Source organism: Toxorhynchites rutilus, chromosome 2, assembly GCF_029784135.1.
Source record: "Toxorhynchites rutilus septentrionalis strain SRP chromosome 2, ASM2978413v1, whole genome shotgun sequence".
Taxonomy (NCBI): domain Eukaryota; kingdom Metazoa; phylum Arthropoda; class Insecta; order Diptera; family Culicidae; genus Toxorhynchites; species Toxorhynchites rutilus.
This window is the reverse complement of record NC_073745.1, coordinates 3,084,587-3,104,507: the sequence shown is the minus strand read 5'-3', so window position 1 is coordinate 3,104,507 and position 19,921 is coordinate 3,084,587. Positions and strand designations below refer to the sequence as shown.

The following is a 19,921-nucleotide window of genomic DNA, read 5'->3' as shown; positions in this document are numbered from 1 at the left end:
ACGAAAACACTTGTAATACTAACCTCGAGCCAACCGCGAGTAATCGGTTACATATTACTAACATAGTTGTAAGCAAACATTGTCGAAAATATTGAACTTAATAAAAATATTTATATTTTGGATGAAAAAAAAACATCTTTCCAGATTCTCCTCAATACTCGAAGCCCACCAGTGGTTAATGCTAATCCGATAACCACCTGTTCATTGCACTTGATTGAAAAATCACAAAACCAAATGTATTTGGTTGCAGTGTTATATGGAAAGAAAACATTAAAATAAACTCTTTCGCATGAATGTATTTTTCAATTCCAAGGGGAACTGGTAGATTATTTTTAAGCAACGATGACATCTTTCCGGAATTTTCTCGATGCTGGATGGCAACAAAACGAAAATAGTTTCGCGCCTGTATGTGTATGTGTGGTGGCTGCTCCGATGTCTCAAGCGGAACCGTTTGTGGCATCACTCTGATGGATTCCCTTCTGGCCTAAGGTGCACAAACAGGATCTTGGTGACACCGTTCATCAGCGCTTTCGTGATAATCGAAGTTAGCTTCACCACAACAGTGACAACATGCTCCAATCGCTGTTCAATTATAACTGAGTGGATTTCCGAGCGGCGCTCGCTTATACCGTTCTGAATCATATTTCGGACACTTTGATCTAATATCTTGAAATGCTTCATGCACTGATGATATAACTATAAATTTAATATCACAATTGCTTTTTAGAGTGATCCCTTGGTTTCACTATCACTTCATTTGAGAATAACATTTGAATTATCACATAGTAGGAAAAAATTCAACAGCACCACTCATTACCGTTTGTGTTTGACGTTTCCTTAGCGTGAGCACGTAGAATTTACCCGTTCATAAATATTTAAATTTTGTAACCGTTGGTTCCAAGCATTAATTTGGGCTCTACCCAAATAATAGATCCCAACATAATGTTTCAATAAAATCGCCATAAATACCCACCGCCTGTTGCTTGTGAACAGTTGGCCCAATAGTGAACGATGTGAGCCCTGGGTAAAGACGCCCACCGCGAAATACGCTTCATGGGACCATCTGTCATTCAACAGAGCTGCCAACTAGGCAAAACATAAATGAACTCACACAAAAGCAAAAAAAGAAAAGAAAAGCTCGGTAAAGAGTGGTGCCGGCTAACGACTTTCCACCATCAAGGAAGTAGGAAGTGCGCGCCGGAACAAGTGAATTTTAATAGTGCCAGAGTGCATCGAGAGCAAATAGAGAAGATAGAAAAAGATTGTTATAAGAATTAAAAGGTTAGTGGGAAATTGAAAAGGAATGAATTATTAGTAATTTAATATTTAATTTATAGAAATTATAAGAGAAAAGATAAGAGCTAAAAAGAAGAAGAGAACCGGAAGAGAGAAAAAAGGTAAAGTAGTGTATTGGCGAGAATCAAGACTAAGAAATAATGCGCTGGACAGGTCCGTTCAGCGGGCCTTTTTTTTATAGTTCATCTTTTTCTCCGCCGAGACGTGTGGTACCCGCCATTGAGATAAGGGACGTTCGACTGCAATTTCCGCCATTTGATAGTCGACGTCGAGTAAAGATACCGGAACCAGAAGAGCCATATTCACGCTTGGAGGTTACAGCGGGGATTTTATCCGGTTAAACGACGGAGAAAGAAGAGATAAAAAACACGAAAAGTACTGCAAGTATAAAAGCGTAAAATTTTGTGACGTCACAATTAGGACAGAGGAAAAAGGTAGGGAAAATAGGATAGGGTCAGAAGAAAATTAAAGAGTAGATTTAAAAGGAAGGAATTAAAGAAGAAAATTGTAACAAAATTACATTTATCTCCTCTATTGCGGTTTTGGAAATTCCCGTTTTTTCGGACTCGAAAGGAGTCGCCAGCCCTCGTCCTCGATTGGTCGGCGGAGTTGGCTAGCATTGCTCAACCTTTGAGAGATAGTTGATTGTGGGAGTAGTTGGTGGCTTCAAAGGAATGCGTTGGTTTTGTGGAGAAGGATAAAACCGACACTGCTCCTTTTTGCTGGAGGAACAGCTGTTTGCGAGTGACCGGAAGCAGATTAAACGACCCTGAGAAAGGAAATCCCTAATTAGAGAGTTTCAATTTCTCCCGTGTTTCATCAGTTCGTATTAGATTCAATCGCATCATTGTCGAAGTAGAACTGCTGTGTTTTGTTTTGTTTACGTTTTATTTATAACCGTCTACTGTGTGTTTTCCGCACTGTAAATTGTTCATATATGTTTTGCCGTATATCCTGTGGTTAATGTTCCCATTACCAGTGTTAGTGGACATTAAAGTGACTTGTATGGAACATTTTGTGGATTTTAAAAGTCCTCTGTAATTGTTTCTGTCTACGCTATTCATTTGCGTTCGCATTGTTTATGTACATCAGCATCACTCAACAGAATCAATCGCAAACTCGTTGAACATACTGCCTACATCTGGGCGTTATCAACTACCGTCGTATAGTGGTGAATTGAACCGAATTGCTACAAACTGTTACCACAACAAAATGGATACCTGCAATGTTTGCACGAGACCGCTGAACTCAGGTAGGGCAATAACCTGCAGCGGAACATGCGGTACGGCATTTCATCATACTTGCGTAGGACTTACTAAGGTCCAATATTCATCTTGGACTGCCAGTGTTGGGCTGTTCTGGTTCTGCAATGTTTGTCGCTTGAATTTTTAGCCAGCCGTCTACGACCGAGAAAAAACCATCATGAAAGCTCTACGTGAGCTAATGATTCGAACTGATTCAATGGATACTCGTCTAGGAGTCTACGGAGAAAATCTTCGAAAAATTAACTCAATAATTTATGGAAAACAGCAACAAAATCAACAAAATAAACCAACACATCAATCAACGTTTTTGCATGACCTGAATCGCCTTACTCTAGATGAGACTTTAGATGATCGCACAAATAATACAAGGTCCTGTTGCGATACATCGTTCTTCGAGGTTATTGATGAAATCAACGGCACAATTGCACGACCAACAGAAAAGTTTGTAGTTGGTCCCAACAAGCGGGTGCGGATATTACCATTTCAAACCACCAATATATCCCGTCCCACGAGCAGCATTCCACCACGTAATAACCTTTCGTGCCAATCCACTCCAACACAAACTCTGAATCGTTCGACTATTGTCGATAATATTACCACCCAAGATGCAGGTAATCGGTCTCGCATCGACTCTGATGCTGCATCGCGTGTTAAGACGGGATGCACTACAAGGCCCAACACCGCATTCCTGAAAGTGGCAAAAAAGGATCAAGCTGACAGCGATATGGTGTCTTTCTATGTTACCCCCTTCGCACCGGAACAGAACGAAAACGACTTGAAGAAGCATATTCATGATATTGTTAACATTGACTCATCTTTATTAAAAATCACCAAGCTAGTACCGCGAGGGAAGAGTCTAGAAGATCTCTCTTTCGTATCCTTCAAAGTTGTCATATCAAAAGCCGTATCTGAAATTGTTGGTGACTCATGGTACTGGCCTGATGGGGTAACCGTACGTATGTTTGAGCCTAACCAAAAAAACGGATCATCCATCCGTCACCTAACTGCAACTTAGATCATCGCATCACAGGACGCACAGAAATAAGCACTATGGAAGACTCCTCTCCGTCTGACACAGTCGTGCTGCATCCTGAGTCTAACCAGCAGTGTCCTAGTCGTCCTGGCTCTGTGTTCAGTTCTGGAGACGGGGTCTTCCGTGCTACCCCCTCTGGCAAGTACACTCTAAATACGAACATTTCATACGTTGAAAATCCTTCACATCGCAGCTTCTCCAACTCTGATAGTCTTCATCACCTGGGACGCAAACCGTTCAGTATTATGGGAGACTCTGAGCCCCCCAGCACAGTCGAGCATTTCCTGCCTGCGTTCAACAGTCGTCCCAGGCCTGTGCTTGGGTCTGGTGGAAGAGTCGTCCAGCCTGTAATATCAGGAAAGTATCCATTGTTTTCATCTTGTTCTCCACATAATGGATCTTCGCGTTACAGCGACCGTGTCCCGTGTAACTATAACACACTACTGGAAGATAACGTACTCATCTATTACCAGAATGTTGGAGGCATCAACACGTCAGTGGCTCAATACAGATTGGCTTGTTCAGACGCCTGTTACGACATCTATGCATTCACGGAGACATGGTTAAAAAGCAGCACACTCTCTAGGCAAATATTCAGCACGGAGTTCACAGTATATCGCACTGATCGGTCACGAGACACGAGCCCCAAAAGTAATGGTGGTGGAGTTTTACTTGCCATTCGGTCAACTTTTCAATCTCGACAGCTCCATCCACCGAATTGCACTGGTGTTGAACAACTGTGGATGTCCTTCACTCTACAATCAAAATCTGTATTCATCTGTGTAGTATATCTGCCTCCCGACCGAGTAAGAGATTCTGAATTGATAAATCAACACATAATCTCTCTTCTGGATTGTATCGAAGATGAGTACAAACGACGACATTCTTGTTATTGGTGATTTCAATCTATCTTCACTCAAATGGTGTGTAAACGATGCCGGATACCTCTATACTCAATCCAGTTGCTCAAACATTGGACCTTTAGCGGCTGCCCTTCTGGATAGTTATAGTACTGCAGGGTTCCGTCAACTGAATAGTGTATCCAATGCGAATCATAGACTGCTCGATCTATGTTTTCTCAGTCAGGAGCTAATTTCCAACTGCTCAATTTTTGAGGCACCTGAGCCACTAGTGAAACATTGCATCCACCACCCACCTCTACAAGTATCGCTAAAATTGTGCCAGGCTTTTCCTTACCGAAACGCCACAGGAAGCATCTCATACGACTTTTGGAAAGCTGACTTCGTTAGAATGATCGCTTTTCTCGACAACATTAAATGGGATGAAGAAATGCGAGGTTGTGACGTGAATGTTGCATCGAATATATTTACAAGTATAGTTGGTTACGCAATCGACCAGTTCGTACCAAAGAAAATTTCGCTCTCACTAATTCACCCTCCATGGTCCAGTCATCGTTTGAAGCGCCTAAAAACCTCTAAGCGGGCTGCTCTGAAGAAGTTTTGCAAACTGCGAACAGAAGAATCGAGAAAGAAATACATACGAATCAACAAACAGTATAAGGCGCTCAACAAACATCTCTATCGCAATCATCAGTATCGTCTTCAACATAAGCTTAGATCTAATCCCAAAAGTTTCTGGAATCACGTGAAAGATCAACGTAAGGAATCCGGCCTTCCTTCCACGATGTCCAATGGAGATCGGGAAATGTCTACCGTTGATGGAATCGCCGATTTGTTCATGGCACATTTTCGCAGTGTTTTCGTTAGCGAAGTGGTTTCTGATGAACTCGTTTCAAATGCTGCAAGAGAAGTTCCCATGCACTTAGCCATTGAACCCCTTCCACATTTATCGATAGATGACGTCCGTAAAGCTGGTCTTCGTTTGAAAAACTCCACCTGCATTGGTCCTGATGGAATCCCCGCCTTGGTGATTAAATACTGTATAGACGTCCTGAGTACACCACTTGCAGCCATATTCAACCTCTCATTAAAATCTGGAATTTTCCCTAACGGTTGGAAGGATTCTTTCATTTTTCCTGTTTTTAAGAAAGGCGACAAGCATTCTGTTACGAACTATCGAGGCATTGCCGCATTGTGTGCTGTGTCCAAACTTTTCGAGTTAATCGTCCTAGACTACGTTAAACACAGTTGTTCCAGTTATATAGCTGCTGAACAACATGGATTCATGAAGAAAAGATCAACATCAACAAATCTAGTGCAATACACATCATTTATAATCCGCGAGCTTGATAACGGGAAACAGGTTGATGCTGTCTATACTGACTTCTCGGCTGCGTTTGACAAAATCAACCATAAGATTGCTGTTGCCAAACTAGAGCGGCTTGGCTTCCATGGTGCACTCCTCAACTGGCTTCGATCTTATCTCACGGGTCGTCAAATGTCCGTCAAAATAGGTGATCATGTTTCTCAATCTTTTCCTGTGTCATCTGGTGTACCACAAGGCAGCCATCTCGGTCCATTCGTATTTCTGCTGTATTTGAATGACATTCACTTCTCAATCAAATGCCAGAAGCTGTCTTATGCGGATGATTTCAAGCTGTACTTTGTCATAAACGATCGTACTGACGCAGTTTTCCTTCAACAACAGTTGGACATATTTGCTGAGTGGTGTCAAAACAATATGATGATACTGAATGCTTCGAAATGCTCTGTCATCAGTTTCTGTAGGAAGAAATCACCCATCTCTCTTCGTGGGCAGTCACTAAACCGAGAGTCTATTGTGAAGGATTTGGGAGTAATGCTTGACTCTCATCTCACCTTTAAACAGCATGTGTCATATGTCGCCAGCAAAGCATCTTCTCTGCTTGGATTTATCTTTCGCTATGCAAAGGATTTCAAAGACATTGCATGTTTGAAAACCTTGTACTGTTCAATAGTCCGCTCAACTTTAGAATACTGTTCAGTAATTTGGGCGCCGTTCTACAATAATGCAGTCAATCGTATTGAGTCCATACAGAGAAGATTTGTACGCTTTGCTCTTCGAAAACTACCCTGGAGGGATCCCGTTAACCTGCCAAGTTACGAAAGTCGATGTAATTTGTTGAGCCTGCAACTTCTAAATGTGCGTCGAGACCTGTCTAAGGCAATGTTTATTGCTGATCTATTACGGTCAGATATAGACTGCGTTGCACTTCTCCAACAGTTAAATATACACATAAGACGAATAAATTTACGTTCCCACCCGTTTCTGAATATTCCGGCATCTCGTACAAACTATGGTGCAAATGAACCTCTGACCAGCATGTGTAAAATATTCAACAAATGTTATCATATATTTGACTTTAATCATTCTCGTGCTAGTCTTAAGTTTATGTTTTACAATATTTTATCACCATGACTATTGAATGTATAACTTGTTTGTAATAATGTGATAATGTTAGTGTTATGTATAAGATAGTTTAAGTAAGTTGTATCTGTTGGTTTGAATGTAATCTGTTGATACTTAAAAAAAAAAAAAAGAAAGTTCTCATCATCGTTAACAGTTTACTGTGGTTGCTTGGTAAGTATTTCGCAGTTGACTATAACATATAACCAAGTGTAATGTAATTTTCGTCCAAAAAATTACAAAATAAAGTGTCCGTAATTTGAATTCAATCTGTCCGAAATTTTATTTAGTGTCCGAAGTTTATTCGCTCCATTTGAAAAGCATTTTATTCGATGATTTTATTATGTTTTCAATCAAATAGGTACCAAAATAGAAAGCTTGAAAGCATATTGAACTAATTTATTGAAAATATCTACCAAATAATACCTGTGCATAAAGTATAGATCTGTTTTCTGCATCATATGCCTTAAGCGTCCGAAATATGATTCGGAACGGTATACCGATTGGTGATTTCAACAGCCTGTTTTGAAAGCAATTTTAAGGCAACAAGTTTTTGGATGAAATAGTAACAAGTATATAACGCGTAGACATTTTATCTTTCGCATGAAGTGTTCATCATACCATTTCGTTCGGTTGTTTAGGAGCTATTAACGCTCAAAATCTCGATCTCCGGCGTAACGCTTTCGTTTTTGAAACTTTGATTTGACACCCCGGTATAGAAATGAAAGACGTAGTCCTACGTCAAAAACAAAATTATCTGAACTTCATACAGGAAGAAAAAAAATCATTATGGCCAATGTTCGATTGCTCGAACGTTCATTTCCCAATTTGGTAAATCACGTGCTTCACGGAGCCGGCCAATCATTGTTTATTTATATTGTTTAATTTAGTTCCACTTTAAGTACCATTCGATCGAATACTTGCGATTCACCTGAGCTTGACATTTTGGGGGACTGTTCTTAATATGAATATGGGAATGGGGTATCATTGTCTCAGCTGAGAGTTGCCGCGCACACTTTAGCGCTGTGCATTATGACCAGCAGTAGGTGTTTCTTATGTTCGAATGGCAGTCAAAGTTAGGCGAGGATGAAACGAGAAGACAATGTAAACGAACTACGAAAAGAAATTACATTCTAGATCTCTTCAGAAACACATAAGTCGACGATCTATTAGATACGTAATCGAACCATAAATCTAAAGGTGATCCCGAGTTTGTTCAGCCTTGGTAGCAGTATTTTGTGAGCAGTATGGTCGAAAGTGACATAAAGGTCTGCAGCTAGTCTTCATTGACCGAGAGATTGCGGAAAGCGCAAGAATGTTGTTACCATCTCATGAAAAGACAAGAACGTCTGGTTTTATCCGTGGTTACTCACTACTTACTATTCACAGCGCAAATCATTTAGAATACAAAAATAGATTGCGAATTCCTCACTCAAAAAAGTCTCTGAGACTCGAAGTTCACTATCGGCATGGATCACGTTTTCCACCATCCACAGTTCCATCGCCCGACATAAAACCAGCGCGCGGTAATAAAACCCCAACGAGTGTCGTCTGCGGTGCCGAAACCCGCACCGCCATGTAATCCACGTATACGATCATGCGCCGAAAAAAACAACAACTACTCAGCCATCAATTTCAGAGCTATCGTCGCATGACGTCAATTGACAGTCCAGTTTTATGGGATGACATTTGATAATGCATCTCGAGAATTGGATTCTAGCCGCGGCTATCGCTGCGGTCTACTAAAAAGCGTAAGCCATGGCTTACGCGTGATCTCGTTTATTGTTTATTCCTGCTTCAGTCATGAATGGGGCAATGTTTATCAGGGTTTACTTTATTTGTTTATTTGATCATAGAGAGCCCTTATATGGGGAGTAATTGTTTTATTGCACATGTGTTACTAATTTGTAACGGCGTACCGAATCGGCGAAAAATGGACAGAATGCACGTGACGACGTCGTTTTAGATTCCTAATATTTGCCTGCAAGAACGCATAGGTACGGAAATGTACAAGCAACGTAGGGAGTATAAAATATCAATGATACGAAAATTGTCAATTAGAATAAACAAAATACACTGATAACATTCTCGGGGCCACAGTGGCCTTAATCCAATTTTCCTACCATAACAATCGCGAATTCGGCACTGTAAATTTAAGGTCAATGAAAAATAACTGGCTTTATTCTATTTTTATAGGTTTTCGCTGGTGAGCGGTATAGATTATTTTGTATCGTAACAAACTTGAGTTTCATTTGGAAGACAGAAACTTTCAGACCATATAAACGGTTACTGAACAAAAATATGTTCATATGATCAATCATTGCAAATTTTATTTGGCTAGCCAGCAGGCAAATGACTCAATGTAACATTGGGTACAAAATTGTCGTTGATGTTACATGTCGGTTCACGCATGAACAATCTGAAGAACACGCTTATTGTCGGAACTGGCAGTTGCCGGTGACAATAAGGTGAAATTGCAACATTTTGACGTCCAAACTGCGTACTTGCATGACATAGTAGATGAGGATTATTACATGCGTCAGCCTCCTCTGCTGCTTGATGACAAGGATAAAGGATTCATTCAGGATGTATACGATCCACTACAAGAAAATTAGACATATACTGAATCAGAAAATGACAGCGAACCGTTTGGCGATTCACGATACAGAAGTCTAGTTGGTGCTCTTCTCTATTTAGCGGTCAAGCGGTCGAACTCTGTGCAAAATTCTGAGATTTTACATTCTGTAATCCGATAGCATAAATAGACTTAATCAGACGTCAAATTCCCCAATTTATTCGACGTTTCGAGTCATTCCGACTTTTGTGCCTAGACGCAAAGGCAACAACATTTGCACTGTTCGATCGGATTTGAATCGAACGAATTAGAGAAAGCAAATACGAGTTCGATCAGGTCATAAAATCCGATTGAATTTTTAATCCGATCGGATTCCAGAGTAAGAGTGAGTGTTTAGTATCTGTTCTTCAGGTTAACAAAGAAATCTATTTATATTCTAATGTATTGTCCAAATTACAAATACTCAGGATATTTAATTCAGAACCGGGAAACCGGTTAAAATTGAAAAAAGTGGCTAGCGATAGGCTATACTTTTAGAAGCATGTTTCAGTGTTCTCTAAAAAGCATCACATACTCGGAAAACCAACGAATACTTCGAAAAAATATGTTTATAGTTATTTAGATTTCAGTTGTTGTTTCTGATTTCTGTGGCCATATGCACCACTCATGACGACCTTCTAACATAATTTTTCAATAGTTCTCCGCACATTTCTGCTTGTGTTTCGGCCCTAATTTGACGAGTTTTGCTAATCAGGCGGATCCCGCAAACATAATCTATTGCATAGACTCACAATATCATAAGATTCAACGATATCTATGGTCAATTATCGTCCTTTAGTCTCCAATTTACGCGAGTTGACAATATTCGCCAATTTTGACGTAGGACTACGTCTTTCAGTAAGACGACATGCCACGTTTTTATGAAATAATTTTTATGTTAGTAACTATTTTTGCTGCGAATGGATTTTGATAATTTGCAAACCAATCGAACGGTAAGTCCCTAAGATTTGTTTGATATGCTATACATTATCCCATAGTTTTTAACCGGCATCAATTTATGAAAATTAAATGTATTCCCATTTTCCCACACATTTATTTCGCTCATTTATGTGCTCACCTACCCGTTCCGTCAATAAGGGCTACTTCAAATATCACTACGAATTACTCGCAGTAATCATGAATCGGTCGCTCTAAATGCAAACGCAGAGAACAAACACTGCCATATGTGATTGGACACGAAAGAGAGAATATTGTAATTTAAGCTCCACCAGATGGCAAATTATTCATACGGCCAAAGCGCCATATCAGATTATTTACATTTTCAATTAATCTGTGTTGCTTCTGCCAACGAGTGATCAACATAACTCCGGATAGTGGTGCTGTAAATTATATAGGTAACACAACTTCAAATCCGAGATTAAACTCGATGAAATAATCCATAACGTCGGTTTTCCTGCCATCTTGTTGAGAGTGCATACACACATTGTTCAAAATTCGACACGATTTTTCGGATTATGCTGAAACGGTTTAAAAGGGTCTAAAAGGTTCGAATGAAATTATTCAACTAACTTATTTATTGGCGCGCCAGTTCAATTTATAGCTATACTTAATCTACAAAGACATTCAAATCTATTGTTTCGATACACCGCGGTTAACAATTTCCAATGGATTCGATACAGAGACAAAGACGACGATGATGACACCTAACAATGTAGCGATGATGATGATGATGCCTGGTTGTGTTCTATTCGGTACTATTGTTTCGTCACTGTTGTTTCGTCGCTGTTGTTTCGACACTGTTGCTTTGATACTGTTGTTTCGGCACTGCTGTTTCGACACTATTGTTTCGAGACTAATCTGCGTACGCTGATCGACACAAGGTAGAGTAGCTCGTTACTGCCATCAACGATGGAAATTAATTTTCTCGAACATCCTCCGCCCGTTGAAAGGTACAGCTTTCTAAACTTTGATCAGGATCGATTGGGAGGAAACACAATTTCGAAACTGCTCGCTTCATGATTCCATTTTGAGTTTTGATGTTAACGACACGAACGACTCCATCCTTACCAGCAAATGTTTCGGTGATTCGACCAAGCAGCCACTTCTGTACTGGCATGTTGTCCTTCTTCACTAGTACAAGCTGGCCAATTTTTACAGCAACTTTCTTGTGCCACTTGAATCTTTCCTGTAGCGAAGATATATACTCTAGTTGAAATCGCGACCAAAAATGCTGAACGATGGCGGTGATGTGATCGAAACGTGACCTTGGATGGTTTCGACCTTTGACTTCGGGCCGAGCGACAGCAGTTACCGGTCTGAAAATCAAAAAATTACCCGGCGTTAGAGGTTCCAGGTCTTCGGGATCATCGGACAGTTGTGTTATAGGACGTGAATTGAGAACAGCTTCTATACGGGCCAGGACAGTCGACATCTCTTCGAAACTGAGTGCTGCTCCTCCGGTCTGCTTTACGAGAAGCGCCTTAGTCTGCCGAATATTAGCCTCCCATATACCGCCGAAGTGTGATGCCTCTGGTGGATTGAATCGCCATTCTATGCTGTTACCTTGGGAGTGCTGAATCTCGTTTTGGTTTTCTTGGCGATTAAAAAATTTCTCCCATTCTCGAAACAGATTTGCGGCCCCGACAAAATTTGTGCCGTTGTCCGTCCACACGGTTGTTGGCTTGCCTCGTCGACTGACAAACCGATCGAAAGCGGTCAAAAATGCTGCTGTAGACATCTCGCTAACAAGCTCGAGATGAATCGCTTTTGTGGCTAGACAAATAAATAATGCGATCCAAGCCTTGTGCTCCACAGTCGATCGTTTATTTCGCTGTTTCACGAAAACTGGCCCACAGAAATCGATGCCAATTTGAAGAAACGGGTACTCTCCTTCTAAGCGGCAAGCTGGCAGGTCACCCATGTATTGGCTAATTAGTTTAGGTGCACTACGAAAACAGATGATACAATCTCGAATTTCTTTTTTGACGGTGCTTCTCCCACGGATAATCCAGAATTCTCTTCGAATGGCACACAGAGTCGTGTGTACACCAGCGTGTAAATTGATCTTATGCACAGCACGAATAACGGCAGTAGTAAGCGGGTGTCTCGCGGGCAAGATCATCTGGTGCTTTGTGTCGAATGAGCAACATGATTTTGATAGACGACCTCCAACCCTGATGACGCCTCTGTTGTCTACAAATGGGGAAAGCGTCCGCAGTGATTGATTCCTTGTCGTTACTTGATTCTTCAATTCTTTGAAAACCTCCGGAAAACATTCTCGTTGGGCGAGACGCACGAGTACCAGCTTGGCTTGACGAATTTCTTCAGCCGAAAATATTCCATTTCGTCGAAATTTTGCATTATAATTCTGGAACATACGCTTAATGCGTGCTACAACTCGGACCATGATGTAGTACTCGCTGCAGTCGTCGAACAGCCGGAATCTTTCCACCACCACAGGCATGGCGGTAATGGCCATCAACTCTGGGACAAACTCCTCGGGAACTAATTTTACGCCTTCTGACCAGGTATCTTCCGGTTTTTTGAGGAATGATGGTCCACGCCACCATAAATCGACTCCTTCCAGCTCATATGGCATGACCCCACGCGACACCAGGTCAGCAGGGTTATCTTGGGTGCTAACATGTGACCAACAGGCAGGATCGGTGGCATTACGAATTTTGGAAACACGATTCGAAACAAAAATCTCAAGTTTACTGGGACACGTATTGATCCAGCTCAAAACAATTGTAGAATCCAACCACAGCCTAATTTGATCGAATTTGATTGGTAACGATGTTTTGACTTGTTCCACTAGTTGGGCGAGCATAAGGGCGCCACATAATTCCAAGCGCGGTATAGTGGTTCTATTATTTTTGGAAGGTGCAACACGTGATTTCGAACACAGCAATTGTATAAAGAGTTCACCTTCCTCGTTTCTTGACCTAACATATAGGCAGGCCCCATAGCCTTTCTGCGACGCATCACAGAATCCTATCAACTGGATCCAGTTTGTTTTAGCCAACGGAAGTACGCAGCGATCGATACGGATACAATTCATTTGTTCAAGCTGATGTCGATACACGTTCCACGAATCTGCCAATTCAGGCTCCAGCTCATCGTCTCACTTGTGTTCCATTTTCCAAAGGGTCTGCATAAATAATTTTCCCGTCATTACAACTGGACCAGCGAGGCCAAGGGGGTCAAAAAGCCTTGAAAGGTCGGATAAAACCTTTCGCTTGGTCGGAACTCCATCACTAAAGGCTTTCGGCGATACTGCAAAGGAGAAAACGTCTTGGTCGGGTTTGGTTTTTGGTTCGACCTTCTTCGCTGAATAGAACCTTTTGTTCTAATTTGACTGTGGGAAGACCAGCCAACACATTCACTCGATTCGAGCACCATTTATGTAAATCAAAACCAGCCTTTCCAAGCATTCCGATTAGTTGTTCTCTTAGTTCAAGCACCTCTTGTTCTGTTTCGGCTCCAAGCAATGCGTCATCAACATAGAACCAACCTTTCCCGAATTTAGCAGCTAGAGGGAAATTCTCGCTTTCGTCCTCACAAATTTGGAAAAGTGTACGTGTAGCCAAAAATGGAGCGCAAGCAGTTCCATAAGTTACAGTAGTAAGCTGGTAAATACCAATTTCCTCGTTAATGGCACTCCTCCAGAGAATTTGTTGGTATTGACGATCATCTTCACGAACAATAATTTGACGGAACATTTTCGAAACATCACACGTAACTGCCACTTTGTAGGTTCGAAACGAGAGCAGAGTGTCAATCAAACGCGGTTGTAGAGTTGGGCCTACCATAAGCTGGTCATTCAGCGACTGTCCATTACTCGTTTTCGCAGAGGCATCGAAAACTATCCTTACTTTCGTTGTACTGCTTTCCGGCCGAACGACAGCATGATGGGGCATAAAATAGCAAGCTTCTGGTACGGGATCTGCTGGATTGTAGGTGCCAACACGTTTCATATGGCCCATGTCCATGTACTCCTGCATAAATTCTTTATAATCGTTGTACAATTGTTGATCTTTGACGAGACGAGCTTCGAGCCTTAGAAATCTACGATGTGCGATATGACTGGAATCTCCCAATTCTACGTCTGGATTTTTAAACGGCAATGACACGATGTAACGACCATGTTTGTCGCGGCGATGAGTGGACACGAAATGATCTTCAGCGGCTAACTCTTCAGACGACCAAACTTGTTCAGAACTGTAATTTTCAAGATGCCAAAATTTCGAAAGCTGTTCGTCGAGCTCGTTCGTCACTGGTAATGCCTACAACACTGGGTAATTGCCGCGTTGGGATACTTGGCCGCCGGCCACCCATCCAAAGACAGTTTGTCTCAAAGTAGGCAGCCCATCTCCAACCTTGTATGTTTTGCTTAGAACCATTTTGTCCCACTCAAGTATGCCAAAGAGAATGTCTATTTTAGCAGGTTGATTGAACTGTGGGTCAGCAGAATCTATCCACTCCGGAATGTTACAATTTGCGATGTCGAACATCTGTAGTGGTAGCTTACTGGTTATGTTGGGGGTCACTAAAAATTCAGCAAAGGAACTGAAGTATGACGACTTCGATTTGACTTGAGCTACAGTAGCTTCCAGAATTTTCTTTCCTGTTCCACCAAATCCAATAACTGATACGTTGGACGAGAATGTTTTGAGTCGCAATCTACGTGCACAAGCAGTTGTCATGAAGGTTGACATAGCACAGGAATCTAGAACCGCACGACATTTCTGAAGTTCACCGTTGGATCCACGAATGTACACAACTGCAGTATGTAACAAGGCTTGATTAGTAACAGACATCAGTTGTACTCGTTTTGATTTTTGGGTAGTAAAACTTTCGTTCGGCAGCTGAAGCCGCTCTGGCCCGTTCGCTTCCATCGAGACTGGAACTTGAGAGATATTCGATACTACTGGTTTTGTTATCGCACACAATTCAACACGGCTTGGATCTGGCATTGATTTGTTACATTGTTTTGGAACAAACACTCGAGCACTAGAGCTTGTTGACGGACCACTGCTTGGTTTGGGGTCGAAATGTAGCAACGCATTGTGTCGTTGGTTGCACTGTTTACACGAACCACTAGTGCAATTTACAACCAGGTGACGATTACTGAAGCAATTCACACACAGTTTGAGCTCCTTCACTCGATTGAACCGCTGAGCTGATGGCTTGACTAAGAAATCCCGACACTCATTAATATAGTGATTTCCCGAACAGTGGAAGCAGCTAAAACGTTTTTTGTTCTCAGCTTCACGACTGGAGCTGTCAAGTACCTTTTGTGTTGCTTTACTCGGTACTACTTTATGACCACCACGAGAAAATGATTTGTGATCTAGTTCCAAATTTTCCAGGATTCGACAACGGTTCTGCAGGAATTCAACCATTTCCTGCCACTTCACGAGACTGGTTCCGACCAAATGAGATTCGAAAGCCTTGTGTGTTTCTTTGTCCAAGCGAGAAGCAACCACGTGGATCATCATTGCTTCAGAGAGAGGTTCGAGTGTCAGTTTCAACGATGCCAGAGCACGAAGATTTCTTTGCACGATATTCACAACCTCCTGAAGGGCACGCGATGATTCATTAACAATATATTTTAGCTGAACTAGCGGCCCAATTCTATGTTTTAATAAGTTTACCGCAAAGTCATTGGAATAGCTTTGCTGTTGCACTCAAACAGACTCTCGCAACTTATTTTCTTTTCTTTTATTCAATGTTTCCTTTTTAGTCCAAATATTTCTATGTCTCGAACATCTCTTTACTCTGCGATCAATTGTTGCTCTTCCAATTTTGACTTTGAATTTCAACTCTCTACTCTTCATTTCCTACTATCTGCTCTATACTTTGTTCTCTCTTCTCTCTACTCTCTGCTCTTTATTTTAAACTTTCCACTTTCTCTCCACTCTCACTACTCTCTACTCTCTACTCTTTATACTCTCTACTTTCTCTAATCTCTTTACTCTCTTCTTCTTCTTCTTCAATGGCACTAACGTTCCTAGAGGAACTTCGCCGTCTCAACGTAGTATTACTTGCGTCATTTTTATTAGTACTTAGTTGAGATTTCTATGCCAAAGAATACGCGTGATCACAGTGCAAGTCGGAGGAAATTTCTTTGACGAAAAATTCCCCCGACCAGAACGGGAATCGAACCCGAACCCCCGGCATGTTAGTTATGACGCTAACCACTCGGCCACGGGAGCACTATCTTTACTCTCTACTCTCTCTATTATCTACTCTCTACTCTCTACTCTATCTACTGTCTACTCTACCTACTTTCTACTCTCTCTACTCTCTCTATTCTCCTTACTCTCTACTCTCTCTACTCTCTCTAATCTCCCTACTCTCTACTATCTCTACTCTCTACTCTGTACCGTCTCTATTCTCTACTCTCTCTACTCTCTACTCTCTCTACTCTCTACTCTCTACTCTCTCTATTCTCTACTATCTCTACTATCTCTACTCTCTACTCTGTACTCTCTCTACTCTCTCTACTCTCTACTTTCTACTCTCTCTACTCTCTACTCTCTACTCTCTCTACTCTCTACTCTCTACTATCTCTACTCTCTACTCTGTACTCTCTCTACTCTTTACTTTCTACTCTCTCTACTCTCTACTCTTCCTACTCTCTACTCTCTACTCTCTCTATTCTCTACTCTGTACTCTCTCTACTCTCTCTCTACTCTCTACTCTCTACTCAGTACTCTCTCTACTCTGTACTCTCTCTACTCTCTCTCTACTCTCTATTCTCTACTCTCTACTCTCTACTCCCTACTCTCTACTCTCTACTCCCTACTCTCTACTCTCTACTCTCTACTCTTCCTACCCTCTACTCTCTCTACTCTATACTCTCTCTACTCTCCCTACTTTCTACTCTCTCTACTCTTTACTATCTCTATTCTCTACTCTGTACTCTCTCTACTCTCTACTCTCTACTCTCTACTCTCTCTACTCTCTACTCTCTCTACTCTCTACTCTCTCTACTCTCTACTCTCTCTACTCTCTACTCTCTACTCTCTACTCTCTCTACTCTCTTTACTCTCTTTACTTTCTACTCTCTACTCTGTGCTCTCTCTACTCTCCCTACTCTCTCATCTCTCTACTCTCTCTACTCTCTCTACTCTCTATTCTCTCTACTTTCTACTCATTCTACTCTCCTTACTCTCTACTCTCTACACTCTCTCTACTCTCTCTTCACTCCTCATACTCTCCCTACTCTCTACTCTCTCTACTCTCTCTACTCTCTACTCTCTCTACTCTTTACTCTCTCTACTCTCTTTACTTTCTACTCTCTACTATCTCTACTCTCTACTCTGTGCTCTCTCTACTCTCCCTACTCTCTCATCTCTCTACTCTCTCTCTACTCTCCCTATTTTCTACTCTCTCTACTCTCTATTCTCTCTACTTTCTACTCATTCTACTCTCCTTACTCTCTAATCTCTCCACTCTCTCTACTCTTTCTCCACTCCTCATACTCTCCCTACTCTCTACTCTCTCTACTCTCTATACTCTCTACTCTCTACTCTCTCTACTCTCCACTCTCTCTACTCTCTTTACTTTCTACTCTCTACTATCTCTACTCTCTACTCTGTGCTCTCTCTACTCTCCCTACTCTCTAGTCTCTCTACTCTCTCTACTCTCCCTATTTTCTACTCTCTCTACTCTCTATTCTCTCTACTTTCTACTCATTCTACTCTCCTTACTCTCTACTCTCTCCACTCTCTACTCTCTCTCCACTCTCTACTCTCTCTCCACTCCTCATACTCTCCCTACTCTCTACTCGCTCTACTCTCCATACTCTCTACTCCCTACTCTCTACTCTCTACTCTCTACTCTCTACTCTCTACTCTCTACTCTCTACTCTCTACTCTCTACTCTCTACTCTCTACTCTCTACTCTCTACTCTCTACTCTCTACTCTCTACTCTCTACTCTCTACTCTCTACTCTCTACTCTCTACTCTCTACTCTCTACTCTCTACTCTTTACTCTCTACTCTCTACTCTCTCCTCCCTACTCTCTCTACTCTCTACTCTCTCTACTCTCTCCTCTCTCCTTACTACTCTCTCCTTTCCACTCTCTCTACTCTCTACTCGCTGCTCTAAAAAAACGCACACACAAACACATACACGCACATGCACGCACATGCACGCACAAATGAACACATGTACACACGCAGACGCGCACAGTCACACATACAAAGAAACGCATCGCAGCTGCTGACTGCTCACTCTCTCACACTGTTTTTGATTACATCAACCAACCAACTAACCAAAACACACACTCCCGCAAACGCACACGCACACGTACACGCAAACACACACACACGCACACACAAACACATACACGCAAATGTACACGCAAACGAACACACGCAGACGCACACACTCTCTCACACAAAAAAACGCATCGCAGCTGCTCACTGCTCACTCTCTCACTATGTTTGTGTTTACGTCAAGAATACGAACATTTACGACCGTTTACGACTGTTCACGACGACCGCGCTTTATTTTTTAGCGATTTTATTTATAGTAAGAATATTTCTGCAAGATGTCGATCCACCAACCAGAGACGATTTTCATATCGTGATTCCAGCGCCCTCCACAAGGATGAAAAGGATTCTTCCGGGGTTTCTATAAGTGCAGCTTCACCAAATAAACAAGAACGAAGATAGTGCAGCCGTTGTTGCTCATTTAAGGATTCATTGCGACGAATTAGGTTGTTAAATTGATCTCTGAAATGCAACCATTCTTCATACTGGCCAGAAAAACCTGGCAACTGAATATCGGGAAGCTTAATTTGAGAACCATGACACGGAGTGATTTGAGCGTTGCTTGTATCGAGTGTGGATTTTGGCTCCGATTGATTCGACAAGGAATTAATGTTTCGTTTAATCTCGAACATAATTTCCTTCAAGAGGTCTTGGAACTCTTCTCCTGCCGTTTCAATAGCGGCAACTTCATCCTCTTTCACGAGACCAAAAAGCTTGCCTTGCATTTCGAAATACGATTCTCGCAGCTCATTTAGACCTTCTTTACGAATTTCAAGAAGTAGAACATCATCCTCTTCGTCTCCTTTAACGGTGTTCACGAAGGACAAAATCTTTGTCGCACGCTGTTTAAGTGTCTTGAGCGTTCGATAGAGAGATACAGTAGAGGTTTTTATTTTGGGAACCATTGTGGGTTGATGTACGATGAACTGTTGTGTTCTCGAACGGCAGCGACGCAATAGAGAATAACGCTTGGTAAACGATGCAATGGCTCTCACGAATTCACTTTCTGTTCTTAACAGTTTTTGTTATCACAATCGATTGTCTTTAAACCGTCGATTTGATTAGTCCGAACACGATAGTACTTGCGCTCGACCGCACTTGCGCTGATTAATATCCGTAAAATACCGACTGTCAGGATTAAATTTCAAATATGTTGCCACAG

The 19,921-nt window shown here is 41.7% G+C and overlaps 3 protein-coding genes across 3 annotated transcripts; all 3 read right to left on the bottom strand.

The window, feature by feature from the left end:
* Positions 1-11,390: 11,390 nt before the first annotated feature.
* Positions 11,391-13,535, bottom strand: LOC129764190 (uncharacterized). Its single transcript, XM_055763043.1, has one exon. The coding sequence runs from the start codon at positions 13,533-13,535 to the stop codon at positions 11,391-11,393; it is 2,145 nt and encodes a 714-aa protein (XP_055619018.1).
* Positions 13,536-13,731: 196 nt separating this feature from the next.
* LOC129764188 (uncharacterized) lies at positions 13,732-15,372 on the bottom strand. The gene is made up of 2 exons (XM_055763039.1): positions 14,765-15,372; positions 13,732-14,695 (listed from the first exon to the last, which is right to left on the bottom strand). Exons 1-2 carry the CDS (start codon positions 15,370-15,372, stop codon positions 13,732-13,734), a joined length of 1,572 nt encoding a protein of 523 aa, XP_055619014.1.
* Positions 15,373-19,013: 3,641 nt separating this feature from the next.
* Positions 19,014-19,664, bottom strand: LOC129764181 (uncharacterized). Its single transcript, XM_055763030.1, has one exon. It carries the CDS (start codon positions 19,662-19,664, stop codon positions 19,014-19,016), a length of 651 nt encoding a protein of 216 aa, XP_055619005.1.
* Between the last annotated feature and the right edge of the window lie 257 nt (positions 19,665-19,921).